At 44.5% G+C, this 19,969-nt stretch overlaps 1 protein-coding gene across 2 annotated transcripts in view; it reads right to left on the reverse strand.

The window, feature by feature from the left end:
• The window catches only part of LOC147426384 (Glycine cleavage T-protein family), a 101,481-nt gene that overhangs the window by 53,373 nt on the left and 28,139 nt on the right, over positions 1-19,969 (reverse strand). The window contains exon 2 of one of the 2 annotated variants that reach the window (XM_086498473.1): positions 10,293-10,394. The exons of the other annotated variant lie outside the window; for it this stretch is intronic. Within the exon in view, the coding sequence (XP_086354599.1) occupies positions 10,293-10,394 (102 nt within the window). The remainder of the gene's footprint in view (positions 1-10,292; positions 10,395-19,969) is intronic. 2 annotated transcript variants of the gene reach the window in all.

Genomic DNA, 19,969 nt, shown 5'->3' on the forward strand with positions numbered 1-19,969 from the left:
AGATCCTTTCTGATAATCTTGTTGATCTCTGAACCCGTGAATGCAAGTGATGGTGCATCAAAAGAGTATTGAAAGAGTAGCAATCGGTCCACAATAAAGGACAGTTGCAACATCATGAGTCAGCGCAAAACGCGGAACGTCCATACAGCTACCACATCAGTAGTCCCTATTCAACTTTATCTTTTGGGCTTATTTTTGATAGCCTTGTGTCCCTTGGGCATCGTCGGAAAGGGACTATAAGTTGGGACAACTTTAAAGTCATTTTCGATCTGTTAGGTGGTCTTGCCACATCATCACTTTGTGACATACCCCCCTTTTGAAAGAATTGTAATCGCCCTCCATTACACCTACAAATCAGATATAATCCATAAACCAGTTCAATAGAAACTGACTCTAAGTACCGACGCACTAGACGACACAAATCCAGCACTTGCACAAAGACGACAGTCACTAAACATCAAATAACATTTAAATCAAATCACAAAGAATCCATCGAGATCTAAGACGATGATCTCTCGGCAATGTGTTTAGCAATCGCATCTAGATCCATATCGGACCTTACTGATGTCAGATTAACTAATTCTTATTACAATCATGTCCATAGAATCTCAAGACGTAGTCATTTCGTCTTTCAAACCTGCTATCAAACACAATCACACGAGTGAGCACACATAAATTTCCACAAATTCCCATTTCAAAGTACTTCATTCATAAAGGCATAAAGCAAAATATTGTCAGCACATCAATATCCCTAAGAACCAAAGGGGAATCAGTGACTTTATTCAATCTGGGTAGTCCGTGACATAGGAGTGGAGTAACTCCCCTCTTGTGCAGTCTCGTCTGCACCAGATTCAACCTTGCTAATCCACGAGATCTCTCGGAATAGACGCAGCTAGATCGAAAGCCTCAAGGTAAAGTTCCAATATCTAAGGAGTATCTACTTGGTCCTCCTCCTCCATTCCACTTCTCATCCAATGTCAAATAGTTCTTGAATTTCACCAAGAACCGCCGTATCACTTTACCTTTCACTTTCCTTTCTTTGTGAGTTAGTCTCTGTTCAGGAACGAGTATCTCCTTGCTCTCTTCTACTTCATGTTGTTCGTCAACCTCCCTGTCCATTGGCACCTTACCCTTAAAAGGTTTCAAGAGACTCACATGAAAAGCATTGTGAATCTTCCAAGTATCTAACAACTTCAGTATGAAGGATACATCATTTATCTTTTCTCGAATCTAGAAAGGGCCATAATATCACATACTTAACTTTGGAAAAAGCCGTTCCTTTCCCTTTCTTTTTCTCGGGCGTGCCTTCTCAAATCGTAAGAGCGCCCAATCATCGTCCTTCAATTGCAAGTCGCATCGATGTTCATCAGTTGTCTTTTATGTCGTGCTTGAGACTTCTCAAGAGCCTCGCGAACCTTGGCAAAAGCAGTGTCCAAATCTCTCGTATATTAATCCACTTCCAAGATCTTATCTTTGGTGCTTAGAAATGGAGGAACCTTCTTAGCACCCTCGATTACTCAAATGGCGCCTTCCCCGTCGATGAATGAGCCGTGCTGTTGTAGGCAAATTCCACCAAGAGCAAGTAATTTTTCCCATTGAGTCTTTTGATTTGAAATGTAAGACTTCAATAAATCCAAAACCACTGAATTTGCTATTCCGGACTGCCAGTCTGTCTGTGGGGGTGGAATGAGGACGAGAACTACAACCGCATGCAAATGTTCTCTCAAATTGCCCTCTAGAACAAACTCGTGAATCGAGGGTCTCTGTCTGAGACTATGGACTCAAGCACGCCATGTAACCGAAAAATTTGTGAAACAAATAGTCTCGCCAAATGATCAGGCTTGACAGTCTTCTTTACAGGAAGAAAGTGGGTCTGCTTGCTAAATCTGTCAATGACTGTCCAAATTCCATCATGCCCACTTTGGGTCTTGGGAAGATCAAAAATGAAATCCATAGCGATGCTTTCCCAGGGACGGGAGGGTATGGGTAAAGGCTGTAGAAGTCTTGGTGCCTTATGCCTGTCAATTTTAACCTTTTGGCATACTAAGCAACTGCGAACAAACTCGTCCGCGTCCTTTTTGAGCCTCAGCCAGTAAAAGTAATGCTCAACACCTTTCAAGGTGGTATCTATGCCACCGTGGCCCAAAAAAGGTGGATAGTGGCCCTCTGTCAAAACCTTTTCCCTCAAAGGCTGTGTAACACACAACATCATTTTCCGTATCAAATAGCGATCCCGTATGGAATAGCCTACAATTGTCTCCCCACTCTGTATCCGGTGAAAGATGTCTGCAAAGTCAGGATCTATGGCGTATTGGTCTACCATATCCTTGAAGCTTCGATGATGTATCACGGAAATAGCCAGAACCAAAGGCTTCCGAGACAATGCATCTGCCACTAAGTTCTTTTGTCCCTGAAGTGGACTATCTGAAAGTGGAACTGTGACAAAATGTTAGCCCACCACATCTGCTTTTCCGAGAGTTGCTTCTGCGACAATATGTAGCATAAACTCTGATGATCTATGAAGACGATAAAATCAGCTCCAAGAAGACAGTGTCGCCACTCCGTAAGAACATGATAACTGCCAATAGCTCTTTCTCGTAAATATGTGCAACCAACTGAGGACGTGAAAACATCCTGCTCTCGTAAGCAATGACATGGCCTTCTTGCATCTCGTAAACTCTGATGATCTATGAAGACCGTAAAATCAGCTCCAAGAAGATAGTGTCGCCACTGCTTAAGAGCATGGATAACTGCCAATAGCTCTTTCTCGTAAATATGCGCAGCCAACTCAAGACGTGAAAACATCCTGCTCTCGTAAGCAATGACATGGCCTTCTTGCATCAAAACTGCTCCCAGACTGCGACAACAAGCATCACAATAAACTTCGAATGGCTTTTGCAAGTCTGGCAAGGCCAACACTAGTCACGTAGTCAACTTTTCTTTGAGAGTCTGAAAAGCGGTAATCTCTGTCGGTCCCCAAGTGAAAGGAACCCCTTTTTGAGTGAGTAAATGCAAAGAAGAAGCTATCTCTCGAAATTTTCAAATGAACCGCCCATAATATGAACACAAGCCCAGAAAGCTTCGAACTTCATGAACATTGTTTTAATCAAGCCAATCACGAATAGTCCCAATTTTGGCGGAGTCCATCTTTACCCCTTCTGCTAAGACGATGTGTCCCAAGAAGTGTATCTCAAGCAAGAAAAATTCGCTCTTTTTAGAATTTATAACCAATTTATGTAGTGCCTAAAAGACCTGCAACAAGTGGTGTCTGTGTTCTACTTCTTGAAGAAGATGATGATGTCGTCAAAGAAAGTGCCCACAAATGATCGGTACTCTTTGAAAATCATATACATCATTCGGTTGAATGTCATCGAAGCATTTGTAAGGCCAATTGGCATAACCAAATATTTGTACAAACCAAAAGTTATCCTGAAAGCTGTCTTGTAGACATCTCCAGGAGCAATTCGGATCTGATGATATCCACTCTTCAGATCAATTCTGCTAAAACAAGAGGACCCCTAAGGTCTGTCGAGTATATCATCGACCCTTGGAATAGGGAATCTGTTCTTGATGGTGATTTTATTGAGAGCTCTATAGTCAATGCACATTCTCCACCATCCATCTTTCTTTAATACTAGCAATACCGGTGAATAGAAAGGCGAAGTGCCAGGTTAGATGAGACCCTTTTCAAGAAGTTCTTTTACCTTGTTCATTATTTCTTCATTTTGGGCTCGGCTAACTTGATAAAGTGGTCGATTCGATGGTGTACTACCGGGAATCAAATCAATCGTGTGATCCTCGAGACGAGAAGGTGGTAACTCGCCTGGTAGGCCTTCAGAGAAACAGTCAGCCTGTGCGTATAGAAATTCTTGTCGTTCCTTTCTAAATCACACATATTCGACCATTGTTCGTCATTCAGTTCCTTCAAGAAGATCGAGTAAACGAAAAGACTGGATTTCAACAAACCCTCGCTTAGCATGTCCCATCAGTTGTTGTATGGGCTCGGACTTCTGTAGTAAGCAGTAATCTCGTATCTCTGTGGAAAGTCCACAGCAAAATCCCTCGATTTGCTACTTAAAAGTGATCTTTTTAAAAGAAGAGGCGCGTAGAAAAGCATCCCCAAATCTCTCGCAATAAATATCCAAAGTATCTCCCTTGGTCATCCAAAGATGATTCCAAGCGGTAATCACATCACGTTCATACTCTTGAGTGAGCCAAGAGGAAATAAAAAGTCGCTTCAACTTTAGCCACTTTATCAATGCTACTTTTCGTAACAGAAGAGTGGACCACCATGTGCATGCATTTTGTTTCAAATAGGATGCTGCCCTCCTAATCTTGGAGTGCTCTGAGTAGCAGTGTCACGTGCAGCGGAAGAGAAAAAGGATTTGCTCAGATCTAGTACTCCGCACACAAACACAAGGGACACTTTACTTCACTTGAAAACGCTGAACTGAACTGAACTGAAAGAAAGAGAGAGACGAGAGAGAGAGAGAGAGAGAGAAAAGAGATGACACAAGGATGTCGGGTCCCAACCCTCAAGGGCCCCCTTGTTCTGTTGCCAAAGCAAGTACTTTCTTTATTCTTGCACAAATGCTACTACAATGACTGGATGTTGAGATGCTGATGCTAAGGGGTACTGATGATGTGGTACTTGATGACGACTGTGTCGACGATGACGATGACGACTACGACGATGACGACGATGATCTCGTCGTCAAGTGTGGGATCTGCGACGATGGCGACGAAGGTCTCGTCATCAAGATAGGGATCTGCGATGACGATGAAGAAGGTGTCGTCGTCAAGATAGGGACTGTGATGACGATGACGATGACGAGGTCGACGATGACGGCATCAATGCTGAACTGAAAACGCTAGATGTTCTGCTATGGATCTGCTACTGTGGCAGCACAACCGGGGCTGATCTGCAACCGTCGTGTCGTTCAAGGGCTGAAATGCAAAAACGCTAGCTGATCGGCTGAATTCTGAAAACGCTAGGCTGATCTGGGACTAGATGGGGAATTTGGCACGGATCTTCAATTGGGTGGGAGCGGGTTCTTGCGATTCTAAGGCTGAAAACTGGAAACGCTTGGTTGTCTGCTGAAAACTGAAAACGCAAGGCTGATATGGGTCTTCTTCTTCTTCAGAAAAACACTAGGGCTCCTGCTGATGTGCTGCCTAACTGCTGGGTGCCTGCCTCCTTGTGTCCCTGCTTCTTCTGCTTCTACTGAGTGCCCAATGGGTTTCTTTTATAGATCTTTAGCAATTTGCCCTACCTACTTTTCCAACAAACTTACAAAAAGAATTCCAAAAGTCACTTATAAGAGATGGTCCACGCAGTAAAATGCCTGCATGATGAAATGATTGTTCTTGTGCAAGAAAGGGTATGCAAGTGTGATTGGCCTGGACATGCACGTCCTACTAGAGGCTCAAAAAGGTGCCAAGCTCAGTCCTAAGCTAAACTCGTGCTAGACTATGGCAGAAGCGTGGCCACGTGGCGCAAGTGAAGTGCGCATGTGACAAGTGGCCTCTAGAAAAAGCTATGTCAAACTGTTGAATAAAAGCGAGGGCCTTGTGAGCATCTTGAAAGCCTGAAGGTATCAAATTTTAGTACGTGTCCACCCTCCTTAAATTCTTTGGTCTTCTTGCTCTTATCCTCAAGAACATCGTATTGATTGGCTCTATAAAAGTGCTTCCTGTCACGTGCACATTTAACCCTATGTGTACGTGGACAAGCTACTTCATGACATGGATTCACTTCAGTTCAGTTAGCCTAGCTTAGGAAGTGTTCTGGCACTTTTGTGAGTCTGTTCGCAGACCGTGCATGTCCAGACACTTAGAGTAGATGCATATCCTCTGGTTACACACAGCATGACCATCAAATTACAATCAGAACCCATCAAGAACATTTTTACAGTGCATAGACCTATTTTCCCTATTTTAGCCAATTTTCACTTATTATTTTTAAGTGACTTTTGTTGAGAACTGGGTAGGGCAATTTAGCCATGCAAGTATATAAGAAACTCTAGCGCTAGTACTTTCTGGCATAAGAGGCAACAGGAACAAGAGTTCAACAAGCACCTTCTCAGCAAAACCTTCCCCGGTGGTAAACCTAGCGTTTTTAACCCACAGACAACCTAGCGTTTTTGCATCAATCCAGCCCCTGGCTTTTTTGCATTGCAGATCAGCCCCGGCAACAGCAAGACACAGCAGATCCATAGCGTTTTTACATCAGCATAGAATCAGCCCTAGCGTTTTTGGATCAGCAGAACCACTCAGCGTTTTGCAGATCCTTTGCGACAAAACACCCAGAAGCATCAGCGTTTTCAGTTTTCAGCATCAAGACACCGCAATAGAAGTCCTGAACTTTGCAGATCTCACCTTCCCGCAGCAGATCCTTGCCGCACCGTCAAATCCACCGAAGTTTACAGTTTCAGCCCGGAAAACGCAGATTTCAGTATCTGCGTTTTCAGCGCGTCATCGTCGCATCGTCGCCATCGACATCGTCACCGACATAGAGTCAAAATTCAGCAGATAATGATTTACAGATTTCAGCCCTTCGCGTTTTCAAATTTCAGCCCGTCTCGTCGTCGTCCTCATCGTCGTCGACATCGTCGGCAAGTCCAAAACATTGTAGAGATTTGTGCAATCAATAGTAGACCGCTCTCGCCATAGAGAGTGGGGCCTTCGGAGGAAGGTTTGACAACATTCTGGTGTCGTATTCTTCTCTCTCTATCTCTCAGACTCAGCACCTTCATTCACAGTGTTTACCACTTTGTTTGTGATCATTTGCACTCTCTCACTAAAGGAACGGAAGGCTCTCCCTTCTGCAAGTAAAAGGAACCCTTGAGCACACTTCGGAGCACTCATCTTGAGCAAAGTTCAACATTCACTTCCGCTGCACCTTACATTGGTATCAGAGCTTTGGCAATGTTCTGTATCACTCAAGGAAAGAACCACAATATATTTTTTGCTTGTTGCGGTCACACGTAACCCAAGTTCACTTGGGCATGTCGATTCCTAATCATGTTTTTAAAGAGTGACAGGAATCCCAAGAAAGAAGGGCTTGTCCCCTCTTGTTTGTCTTTTCACTCATTGAGAGCGGACCGTGCACTTAGCGACCGGCCAATCGACGTCTGGTGGGAAAAAGCAACCTTGGTGTGAGCACAAGGCCGCCAAGGGGTGCGCCCGCGGGAAAGAGAAGAGCTTGGGTACAAGAAGATACTTCTCTAACACAAATTGCAAGCTAAAGAAGAACCTCAAGACTCAAGAATCCAAGAACCCAAGACCCACAAGAACCCAAGTTCCTCGTGAACTTAAGAACCCACGACTTCAGTGTATGGTCATTACCCGAAGCGGAATGGATACTTCGCATGGAGGTGATGAGCATGGAAGTGGCGAAGAAGAATTTTCCCCACCAGGAGGTTTTTCTGACCCTCCCCCTTCCCCATCTACGCCAAGGATTGCACTAACCCCTATGGAGGCTTTCGACAAGATGATGATGGACAAGAAGTTAGAATTCGAAGCAAGAAAAGCAGAAAGAAAGGTCGACTTTGAGCGTGAGGCGCCGTGAGCGCAAGCAAGCGTGCTTGGCGGCCGATGAAAGAATGGCCGAATTGGATCGTGAACACAAAGAAAGAATAGCCGAATTCGATCGCAAGTGCGAAGAAAGACGGTTAGAGCATGAAGCGCAGAGAGCCCAACACATGCAAGAGTTGATCCTACTTTTTTCTAATGTGCAGGCATAGATTAAAGAGAATCAGGAGAAGGAGACACTCTCAGTCTTGTCTTCTCCAAAGGACAACACACATGAATTGCATGATAATGATAAGCATGATGATTGGCATGATCAAGATGTGATTATTTACGAGCATGATGATTTGCATGATCAAGATGTGATTATTCATAAGCGTGATGATTTGCATGATAAAGATGTGATTGTTCACAAGGATGATGGTTTAGTTGATACTTTGTCTAGTGAAGCTAACCTCATTGCAGATTCGATCAATCACGAAGAACCGATCTTTGCTCTCGAGTCGAGGTCCACAGAACTCCCACAGGAAGTTTATTGTATGCGCATGATTAGTCAGTACGCATTGTTCGAGTGTTTCATTCGTGATGCTTTCCTGTATTTAAGTCATCGTCCTTATGTGATCCCTTTTCACAGGCACGACATATTGCACGATGAACACGATTCACTTATGAATGAGCACGGATGTATGCGGATTACTCATGAAAAGATGAAATGTTTGCACCCAAGGAATTCACATTTGCATCAAGCATCGGCATTTCCATTGTGATTTGCCACAATTGATTGATTTAGATTAGAAAGTCAAGATTCAACCGGTTTTACACAAAGGGAATACTAGACACATGCACCTGCGCGCTCGCTGCTGCTAGCACCCCCACCCCTGTGCCATCGCTGCCCCCCCCCCCCCCCCCCCCCCCCCCCCCCCCCCCCCAATCCTCGCATTGCCCCCCTGCTTGTCCTCTCGCGCGCGGCAACCCAGCCCGCCCCCTGCTACGCGCAGCCCTACCCGCCTTACCCGCTGCCCTCTTGCGCTGCCACCCCAGTGCCCCCCCCCCCCCCCCCCCCCCCCCCCCACCCCCCCCCCCCCCCCCCCCCCCCCCCCCCCCCCCCCCCCCCCCCCCCCTCGCTCCAATCTTTGCTCGCAAAATCCCCCCCCCCCCCCCCGCCGTTTTCTTCGCTCTCCGCCTCTTTCCCAAAGATTCCCTGAAATTGGCTCTGGCAGTGCTGTTCTTTGGACAGTGCTTGGCGCGTTTTGTTGCAGAGTATTTTCTCCTTCCGCTTCTCCTGATGCTTAAGATTCCATTCTTCTAAGGTAAAAAATTGTAGGTAGCAAATCCGAGGTGTCTCCAGTAGTCGAACGCTTCTGGGGTGTCCATGGTAGCTTCTTCATTGACTTGGTCTCACTATTTATGTCCACTCTGAGCTACAAAGAAGGTATTAAAGTTATGGCATCTCAAGTGAACTGCCCAATGTGATCCCAATATTTATTTTGGCTTTTAGGTGTTTATTTTACTTATTTGTCAAAGTCTGGATAGGGCAATTTGCTAAGGTGACTATATAAGTACACATAGCCCCCATTGTATTATCATCAATTCGTTGCCAAGGTTGGTTGGTTCAGTAGTCTCTCTCGTGTGTTCTCCCATTTCTCTACGCTTCTGCATCGTCGACTTTGACACCGTCAGCCCTCGCGACCATCGCCATCCTCCCATTGTCCATCCTTTGGCAGCATCGAGAGAGCCCAATGTTGCCCACCTCCTCATCCTTCATGCCCCTGCTGGCCATCATCTCCCCCATCATTCCTCCTCCAAGTATGGCAGAATGTTTGTCAGGACCAAGTGACTATGCTCACCTAGACCTTATCATTACACGAGCAAGGAAAAACCAAGCAAGATGTGACAAACCACATGATCAGAGGATTTTTTCCCCCCATCTATAAACCATATAACAAATACACAAACCCTATGGCTAGAACTAAAAACTTTAGGAACTAATAAATACACTAACAATGGTTGGAAAATTTCATCATCTTTCCTACTCTAATTGAGAAAGAAAGCCATATAGTATAGTGTAATCTACAATGGGTGGAAAATTTCATCAACTTTCCTACTCTAATTGAAAAAGAATGCCATATAGTATAGTGTAATCTACAATATGACACTAGTTAAACAAACCTAGGCCATCATAATACCTCACTTATATAAATTTAAATATGCATTTCCAGATGTTAAAAACTGCAATGCTTGGTAGGACACCCAATGGAGAATACGAGGCAAAACACACCAGGCAAGTACCTTGACAAATCTTAGGGAAAACGATAATGCATACTTCCCCCTTCTTTGATGTGTCATTTAATACCTTCCAAAAAAGTCCAGAAAATAATTGGAAAGTTTGTGCTCTGTAAATATGAATGCAAAAAAAACCCTATTGACAAAGTGGGGGGTTGGATGTGCAGCACTAGTTTGCAAAAACAAAACCTAGCAAGCCTAACAATGACCACCTCCTATTTTTTACAGTAGTGCTCTTGAAGCTTAAGGATTATTAAATCTAGCCTCACGTGCTTTCCCTTCTTGACAACACCAGGAATGCAATACCCAAATCATCAGTGTCTTTCTGCAAAGCCAAAAACACACACTATGTGGTACTCAATGTATAATAATATACGGAAAAATATTGAATCAAGAGGGGGAAAATCTTCTTATAAGCAGACCTGAAAACAAAGACAGCAAGGCCTTTTCAGCAAAATATTCTCTCTTTAAATACCTACCGAAACACCATTTGTTGCAGCTTCCAAGGCCTCTTCATCGTTCCCAAAGGACTCGACAACACCATCTTGAGAAAAAACCGCTCCCATTTCTTGCATTAGTGACTACAGATCAGATCAGCAAAAAGCGGACAAAACACAATCATAAACAGCGTCAAAGTCATTTCCAAGTTCAAAGGATCACTCAAAATTCTTTGTTCTAGTTGGCATAATGTACACTAAATAAAAAATAATATTATTTGTCTCACCTATGTTAATCACCCCCTCTCAAAACTTGTGAAGTAGAAATGGCATTGAATTTTGTCAAAAAGACATTATCTGCAATATGCTAAGACTGATAAGGGGAAGACAAAGTTGTTCCAACCAGACACCTCAGCTCCCTCCTTAAGGAAAGCTATCTCAAAAATTTTGTTGTTCACATATGTTTACTCAATCATTCATATACCTGTTCTATTTTCTCCATACAGATTAACCCTTCTTGACAGAAAACAAACAACCATCAGTAAGTGTTGAGCTGTGCTGTTGGTCACAGTGCCAACACTCTATTCACTAGATTTTCCTCCTGATGGCAATACTGGGCAGCCCAAAACGATGATCAAAAACTGCAAAAAACGATGATCAAAAACTGCAAGATAAGCAAGCTTCCAACTCTTAAAGTAGCAAATTGGTCATGCCAATGACACACTGCTCAATCTTATGTGGCACCTTCTTTTAATTAACTTCAATCTTGGTTCATCATCTGTGTTTCCATGCAATTTCCTCATCCATCTTTTGAAGGTTTGAATATACAGTATGCTATATTGTTGTACTAATTTGCTCACAAGAGCCATCCGTCTCCTCAAGAAAGTCAAGAATCTACGATGTCTTCACTTGTCAGCATTGGCCCCGTCTAAATGGGACCAATATGCAACCACATGAACCACTGTTGTAATGACACCCAAGAATGGCAGGTTTCATTTGAGAGCGTTAATGAAATTGGTATAACACTGAAGGAGATATCAAATTCTGCTTAAACATGTGTACATGATACTCGCAGATTCTTCTCCAGTGGCATCAAAGGTTGAGAAAATGCCCCTTGCATGGGATTCCTAGGATCCAAGCTCTATGAAATGCTTTGAACTTGCAACCATGCATCCTTGTGGTTGCTTCTCTTTCTTCTTTCTTTCCAAGTGCCTTGTAGTTGCAACAACACTTCTTTGTGGTTGCTTTACTTCTTCCTCAAGCTGCCCATTGAGGGAGGCATAGTATAGTGGACCTCCTTTGGCCACAAATTATGAGTTGAAAAAGGGGCTGATCTTCCCTCATCTCTAGCTGGAAGTGTTGAAATAAATACATCCAGCTTGAAGAGCTTTCCATACTTCTTCCCTCTAGCTATTACCTTGTACTTCCTAAGTCCTTCACCATTACAGGAATAGTGCATTAACATTAAAGTTTCTACCACGCAAGAACTTATGGATCATGCAACAGTTTGTTACAAGTGTGGCAGCAGAAGATGGATGGATATGGCTGAAAACAACGGCAACACGTGCACAACATCTTGCATCTGATAACAAACAGCAGCAACCTCTGAATGTGGAACCTCCAAGGGCAACCCCATTGCAGTGATCTCCTAGACTTGCAAGGTACGCACAATTGGAGAGTCGTCTGGGGCATGAGAAGGCACAGAAGAAGATGGATCTGCAATAACCCAAAAGCAAAGAGAGGGAGAGCGATCTGGCACAAAAACGTTAGAGAGAGGAAAAACGCTAGAGAGAGAGAGAGAGAGAGAGAGAGAGAGAGAGAGACCCAAAACACCGGCTCTCACTGCAAGTGCACGAAAATGATACAACTGGGGTGGGCACCCCCCTTTCTTATAAAGGGAGATCTACCAAGTTGCCCGATCTCCCCCAAAACACCACAACCCAGAAAATAGGGGTCAAAAACTAAGAAAACAGATAATAACGCAGCCCATAGATGGAAAACAATTGGACAGGGTAACTAAGAAAAATACCCTAGGCAGGAGCCACCAATAGGCAAACTATATGACACCGCCAGTAGTACAAGGTGGGCAAAACAATGGCAGAAGCAGGCCGTAAATGAGAAAACTACATCACATAGGCCGCGCAAAACCACAAAACAAGCCTCACTTCACTCCCTATGATCAGCCCCTAGGAGATACAAGGGCACTAGCACCTCTGCCAAGGGCCCGGGACCAGCCAGAGGTGACAAACACCCCCTCTCAACTCCCCATAGAACTACAAAACTATGGAGCTGCTAAGTGACATCTAAAAAAGAAGCTTGTCTATCCCGGGTTCGAGAAGACAATCAGGCAAGGCACTCCTCCATCTACTCTCCATTAGAAACTCTACCATGCAATTGTAACTGGAACTGGTGTCTACGAGTGTTGACTCTCGAGACTAGCTCGCATATCTGGTAGCAAATCCAAGTTATCCAACACACCTAAATCCCGAAGAGTAACCCATATGTACTCATCTTGGTGTTCAGTATTCATGAAAATGGAGTCTTGGTTTGGGAGGTGTCCACGAGCCTTGATTTATCAGCCAATGTAGACATCAGTGACAATTTGTTTGAAGAATGGTTGATAATTGCATTCTCCGAGGTGTACCAAATATACCGGTTGTTGGGGTGTCCATGGTCGCTTCTGACTCGACTATTTCATAAACTTCAATCCACTATGGGCCGCAGAGAGGGTGTTAAACTTACGCATCTCATGTGAACGTGCATGGCCCCTGGGCTATCACGAGCCTCGGATTTGGCTCTCAATCTCTCTCTATTTCCTAGGCTATGCATGAAAATAGTGATAATCTTATTCTTCCTATTTGGGCAAGCAATGTGTCACAAGACAAGCACCACGTGCCAATAGAAAAGAACAGATTGAACAGACTTTTAGAACTTCAATAACAACTGAACAGAGAGAGAGAGAGACGACACATGGCACGGAGTGGCGGAATTCCACCCCAGAGAGTATTGGCCCCAAACCTTGGGGCCCCTTTCGGTATTTCTTTATATTGCATCAACACAGTACAAGCCGGTACTCCAGACTCTGCACCTTCTCCAGGAAGCATGCCAGAGAATGAGCCCATGGTCTCATATTTAACGGCCCTAGGCCCCAAAAGCAGTTTACATGAAAAGCCTTCAAACTCAAAAGCTTCTGGTCCAAAAGCAATGCCAAAAAGCTGCCAGCGTAAATCACAGAATTCCGTACAACTGCCACGTCAGCATTGTCAGCCCAAAATCCGGGTTGTCCATACAACTGCCACGACATCCGTTTTTTGGCGCAAGTCTTTCTTTGTGTGTGTGTGGATCCTGCTTTATTTTAATCCTTTATGTCACTTGGGGCCCCATCGAACGGGGTCCCATAAGTTGGTAGGACTTCTTCTTCTGCCGTTACTTGTTCTTCCTAGGGTTTAGGCCCTTCAGCAAGTGATCTGCACAATGGCTCCGTTGTGGCTTGACACGTCAGTAGTTTGTGACATCCCCCCTTCTTGAAAGAGTAATCATCCGCGATTACAACTTATCTGCAAAACAACTGAAGTTAGCTCAAAAATTTCCGAGGGACAATCAATTTCCTCTTTTTTTTGTTAAGGAGTTGGCTTCTCCTTTCAGCTCTTTCAATCAAGGAGTTGGCTTCTCTTTTTGTCCTGTTCGGAACTCTTGATATGCTGGTGTAGTAAAATTAACCATCACACCCAAACCACATTGATCTTCCGCGGGTGTCTTGATGTACTAAAATTACAAACCTAGGCAATCTCATCCAATTAGGAATATTCAGTGGTTGGCACATCACAATGCAACACAAATGCTCACATATACATGTTATAACACACAACAAACAGTGCCACTGAGCACTCCCCCGAGACAAACAGTCTGCAGTATGAAGCTACTCAACGACTACCTCGTCACTCCCCCCACAATTAACCTAAAAAGGTCCAGGCCATGAGCTCACAGGACTGTACAACCAAACGCTCCCCAGACCGCAGTCTGCGTCACTTGGAGGTTCAGCATACAACCAAACGCTCCCCAGGCATCAGCCTGCGTCGTTCGGAGGTTTTCTAGCATACAACGGAACGCTCCCCAGACATCGGCCTGCGTTGTTCCAAGATTTTCAAACATACAACAAAACGCTCCACAGGCATCAGCTTTGTGTCGTTTTGAGCTTCAAACAATACCAAAACAGTATTTCTCACCTGTCCACCGGGAGTAAAATCAACAATCATTGAAACCAGTATTAAAACCAGAGTCAAACATTTCAAATTGGCACCAAAACAGGTTCAAAATAGATACCATCCATTTCAAACAAATTTCAAACAGGATTACCAAACAGAACTCAAACTTAAAAAAACAATCTCGACATCAGTTGAGCTCGAAAAATCGTATGACTTTCCATCTTGTAACCTGCACCAAAAATTAGGGTTAGATTCCTTCAGTCTGTTCACAGAACGTGCATATCTAGACACTTAGAGTAGATGCATATCCTCTGGTTGCACACAGCATGATCATCAGCATTCCCATTAGATTCCATCAGGATCATTTTCCAGTGCATAAAACCTATTTTCCCTATTTTTGACATTTTTCACTTATTTATTAAGTGACTTTTGTTGGGAACTGGGTAGGGCAATTTGCATAAGTTAATATATAAGGAACCCTAGCGCTAGCTTATCTGGCAGAAGAGGAGAAGTGCACCAGGCAATCCACTTGCAGCAGGCATCTCTTTCCCCCTCTCAAGCAAGAACCAGCCCCAAGACCTAGTGTTTTCAGCTTTAAGACTCAGCCAGCCCAGCGTTTTTTCAAGTAGCAGAATCCAGCGTTTTCAAGCAGCAGATCCAGCATTTCCAGGCAAGCATAGCAGCGTTTTTCAGCCCCAATGAACCTGCGTTTTTCAGCCTTCATGGTGGCGATTTCAGCCCAGCCATTCAGCGTTTTCATAGCCTTGACACCAGCGTTTTCATAGCCAGCATGTCAGCAGTTCCATAGCATCAACTACAGTGTTTTTGCACCAGTAAAGACCAGCATTTTGGACAGCTTTAGGGCAGCGTTTTTCAGTAAGGATTTCAGTGTGTAGATTCAGCACTTCAGCGTTTTGCACAGCAGGAGTCAGCAAAAGAAGATCAGTCCCAAAGATAGTATTTTCGGCCGACGCCGTCACCGTTCTCGTCGTCCCCATCGTCTACAGTCCTAGATCCACATTGCATCATAGCCTCGCAACTTGCATCGGTATCTTGTACCAGATTGTGCAATCAATAGCATAGACCGCTCTCGCCATCGAGAGTGGGGCCCTTGGAGGAGGGTTTGACAACTTGTCTGGTGTCGTATTCTTCCCTCTCTATCTCTCAGTCTCAGCATCTTCATTCACAGTGTTCACCACTTTGTTTGTGTCCATTGCACTCTCACATTAAAGGAACCCTTGAGCATAATTCGGAGCACTCATCTTGAGCAAAGCTCAACATTCAGTTCCGCTGCACCTTACATTGGTATCAGAGCTTTGGCAGTGTTCTGTATCACTCGAGGAAAGAACCACAAGAACCACATAATTTTTTTTTGCTTGTTGCGGTCGCATGTAACCCAAGTCCTCTTGGGCGTGTCGATTCCTAATCGTGTTTTTGAAGAGTGACAGGAATTCCAAGAAAGAAAGGCTTGTCCAGCCTCCCCTTGTGTCTCTTTTCACTCATTGAGAGCAGACCGTGCACTTAGCGGCCGGCCAATCGACGTGAGGTGGGAAAAAGAAACCTTGGTGTGAGCGCAAGTCCGCCAAGGGGTGCGCCCGCGGAAAAGAGCAGAACTCGGGTGAAGAGAAGATCCTTCTCTAACACAAATCGCAAGCGAAAGAAGAACCACAAGAACCTCAAGAAGCTCAAGACCCTTAAGAACCTCAAGAACCCAAGACCTGCAAGAACCAAAGTTTCTCGTGAACTTAAGAACCCAAGACTTTAGTGGATGGTCATCACTCAAAGAGGAATGGATACTTTGCTTGGAGGTGGTGAGCATGAAAGTGGCAAAGAAGAATTTTTCCCACCAGGAGGTTTTTCCGACCCTCTTCCTTCCCCATCTACGAGAAGGATTGCACTTACTCCTATGGAGGCTTTCTACAAGATGATGATGGACAGGAAGTTAGGAAGCGACGAAATAATGGCAGCCATAAAGCGTAAGTACCAAGACAGAATGGCAGCCATAGCGCGTGAACGCAACGAAAGAGAAGTAAAATTTGATCGCGAGAACAAAGAAAAACAAGCAGCATTTGATCGCGAGAACAAAACAAGACAAGAGAAGGGCGACCAACACATGAAAGAGTTGTGGCGACTTTTTCCTATTGTACAGGCGCAGTTTGCACAGAATCAGGAAAAGGAGACTCTCTCAGTCTCTTCTTCTCCAAAGCACCACACACATGATTTGGTTGATAATGACAAGCATGATGAATTGCATCATAATGATAAGCATGATGATTTGCATGATCAAGATGTGATTTCTCACAAGCATGATGATTTGCAGGATCCCGATGTGATTGTTCACAAGGATGATGGTTTAGTTGATACTTTTTCTAGTGAAGCTAACCTCATTGCAGATTCGATCAATCACGAAGAACCGATCTTGGCTTTCGAGTCGAGGTCCACAGAATCCCCACAGGAAGATTCGATCAATCACGAAGAACCGATCTTGGCTCTCGAGTCGAGGTCCAAAGAATCCCCTCAGGAAGAACCGATCTTGGCTCTCGAGCCTAGGTCCAAAGAACCCCCACAAGAAGTATTATGTGTTCGAGTGATTAGTCAGCACGCATTGTTCGAGTGTTTCATTCGTGATCGTTTCCTCTATTTTAGTCAGCGTCTTTATGTGATCCCTTTTCATAGGCATGACATATTATTCGATGAACACGATTCACTCATGAATGAGCACGAATGTATGCGGATGATTCATGAAAAGATAAAATGTTTGCATTCAAGGAATTTACATTCCATTTCTCTTCCATGGCATGACACAATCGTAGAAAGAGCACAAGAAAGATTGAACATCAAGCATAGGCATTTCCATTGTGTTTTGCCACAGTTGACTGATTTAGATCAGAACGTCAAGATTCCATCTCATTGTTTGCGTGTATTTGATGATCGGTTTGGCACTCCGTCTCTATGTTCATCTACATTGCATGCACAATTTTTTCGAAGGAATAGTATTTTTCTAGTCACTTTACATGGAATGGGTATGTTCATGTTTTGTGTTGGAAGTGGTTTCAAGAATTTTTAGCCTTGGAGATTCTTGAAGAAGGTGGACTTACGGCATAGACAAAGTGGAAGCATTGAAGCAATCTCCGATGACTTTGTGTTGCTTTCGGCGCGGCCCAAAGAAGCAAGCATTGCAGACCTTTATGAAGTTCAAGTATCGCACGACCCACACATCAGAGTGGGCCGGCGAAGAGTCCTTTCCACGATTTCGGATCTTGTTGGCGATCTCCCTCGACGCCATTCAGTTCGGTACCAGTACCTCACTTTGAAAAGGAGGGGATGTCAGGTGACATCCAACCCTATGTGTCCGTGGACAAGCTACAGCATGACCAGGGTTCAGTTCAGTCAAGTCACTCTAGAATAGGAAGTGATCTGGCACTTTTGTGAGTCTGTTCGCAGACCGTGCATGTCCAGACACTTAGAGTAGATGCATATCCTCTGGTTGCACACAGCATGATCATCAGCATTCCCATCAGATTCCATCAGGATCATTTTCCAGTGCATAAAACCTATTTTCCCTATTTTTGACATTTTTCACTTATTTATTAAGTGACTTTCGTTGGGAACTAGGTAGGGCAATTTGCATAAGTTAATATATAAGGAACCCTAGCGCTAGCTTATCTGGTAGAAGAGGAGAAGTGCACCAGGCAATCCACTTGCAGCAAGCATCTCTCTCCCCCTCTCAAGCAAGAACCAATCCCAAGACCTGGCGTTTTTCAGCTTTCAACCATCAGCGTTTTCAGCTTTAAGACTCAGACAGCCCAGCGTTTTTTCAAGGAGCAGAATCCAGCGTTTTCAGGCAGCAGAATCCAGCATTTCCAGGCAAGCATAGCAGCTTTTTTCAGCCCCAATGAACCTGCGTTTTTCAGCCTGCATGGTGGCGCCCAGCCATTCAGCGTTTTCATAGCCTTGACACCAGCTTTTTCATAGCCAGCATGTCAGAAGTTCCATAGCATCAACTACAGCATTCTTGCACCAGTAAAGACCAGCATTTTGGACAGCTTTAGGGCAGCGTTTTTCAGCCAGGATTTCAGCGTGTAGACTCAGCACTTCAGCAGCAGGAGTCAGCAGAAGAAGATCAGTTCCGAAGATAGTATTTTCGGCCAACGCCGTCGCCATTCTCGTCGTCCCCGTCGGCTACAGTCCTAGATCCACATTGCATCATAGCCTCGCAACTTGCATCGGCATCTTGTACCAGATTGTGCAATCAATAGCATAGACCGCTCTCGCCATCGAGAGTGGACCCTTGGAGGAGGGTTTGACAACTTGTCTGGTGTCATTCACAGTGTTCACCACTTTGTTTGTGTCCATTGTACTCTCTCATTAAAGGAACGGAAGGCTCTCCCTTCCGTAAGTAAAAGGAACCCTTGAGCACAGTTCGGAGCACTCATCTTGAGCAAAGCTCAACATTCACTTCTGCTGCACCTAACACCCCAAAAGCAGTTTCATTGAAAAGCCTTCAAACTCAAAATCTTATGGTCCAAAAGCAATGCCAAAAGCTGCCAGCGAAAATCACTGAATTCCGTACAATTGCCACGTCAGCACTGTCAGCGCGTTTTGAGGAAATCTGCCACGTCAACATTGTCAACGCAAAATCCGGTTTGTCCGTACAGCTGCCACGTCATCAGTTTTTTGGCACAAGTCTTTCTTTGTGTGTGTGGGGGTCCTGCTTTATTTTAATCCTTTATGTCACTTGGGGCCCATCGGACGGGGTCCCATAAGTTGGTAGGACTCCTTCTTCGGCTATTACTTGTTCTTCTTAGGGTTTAGGCCCCTCGGTCAGTGACCTGCACAGTGGCTTCGTTCTTCAGTGGTTTGACACGTCAGCAGTTTGTGACATGCTCTGATACCACTGTCACAAGACAGGCACCACGTGCCAATTGAAAAGAACAAACTGAACAGACTTTTAGCACTTCAATAACAACTGAACTTAGAGAGAGAGAGAGAGAGAGAGAGAGAGAGAGACGACATGCAGCACGGAGTGGCGGAATTCCACCCCAGAGAGTATTGGCCCCAAACCTTGGCGCCCCTTTCGGTATTTCTTAATATTGCATCAACACACTACAAGCCGGTACTCCAGACTCTGCACCTTCTCCAGAAAGCATGCCAGAGAATGAGCCCATGGTCTCATATTTAAAGGCCCTAGGCCCCAAAAGCAGTTTACATGAAAAGCCTTTAAACTCAAAAGCTTCTGGTCCAAAAGCAATGCCAAAAAGCTTCCAACGTAAATTACGGAATTCCGTACAACTGCCACGTCAGCACTGTCAACGCGTTTTGCGGAAATCTGCCACGTCAGCATTGTTAGCGCAAAATCCAGGCTGTCCCTACAGCTGCCACATCATCAGTTTTTTGGCGCAAGTCTTTCTTTGTGTGTGTGTGTGGGTCCTGCTTTATTTTAATCCTTTATGTCACTTGGGGCCCCATTGGAGGGGGTCCCATAAGTTGGTAGGACTTGTTCTTCTGCTGTTA

The sequence above is a fragment of the Adiantum capillus-veneris genome, chromosome 24, assembly GCF_014529385.1.
Source record: "Adiantum capillus-veneris isolate H3 chromosome 24, ASM1452938v2, whole genome shotgun sequence".
Taxonomy (NCBI): Eukaryota; Viridiplantae; Streptophyta; class Polypodiopsida; order Polypodiales; family Pteridaceae; genus Adiantum; species Adiantum capillus-veneris.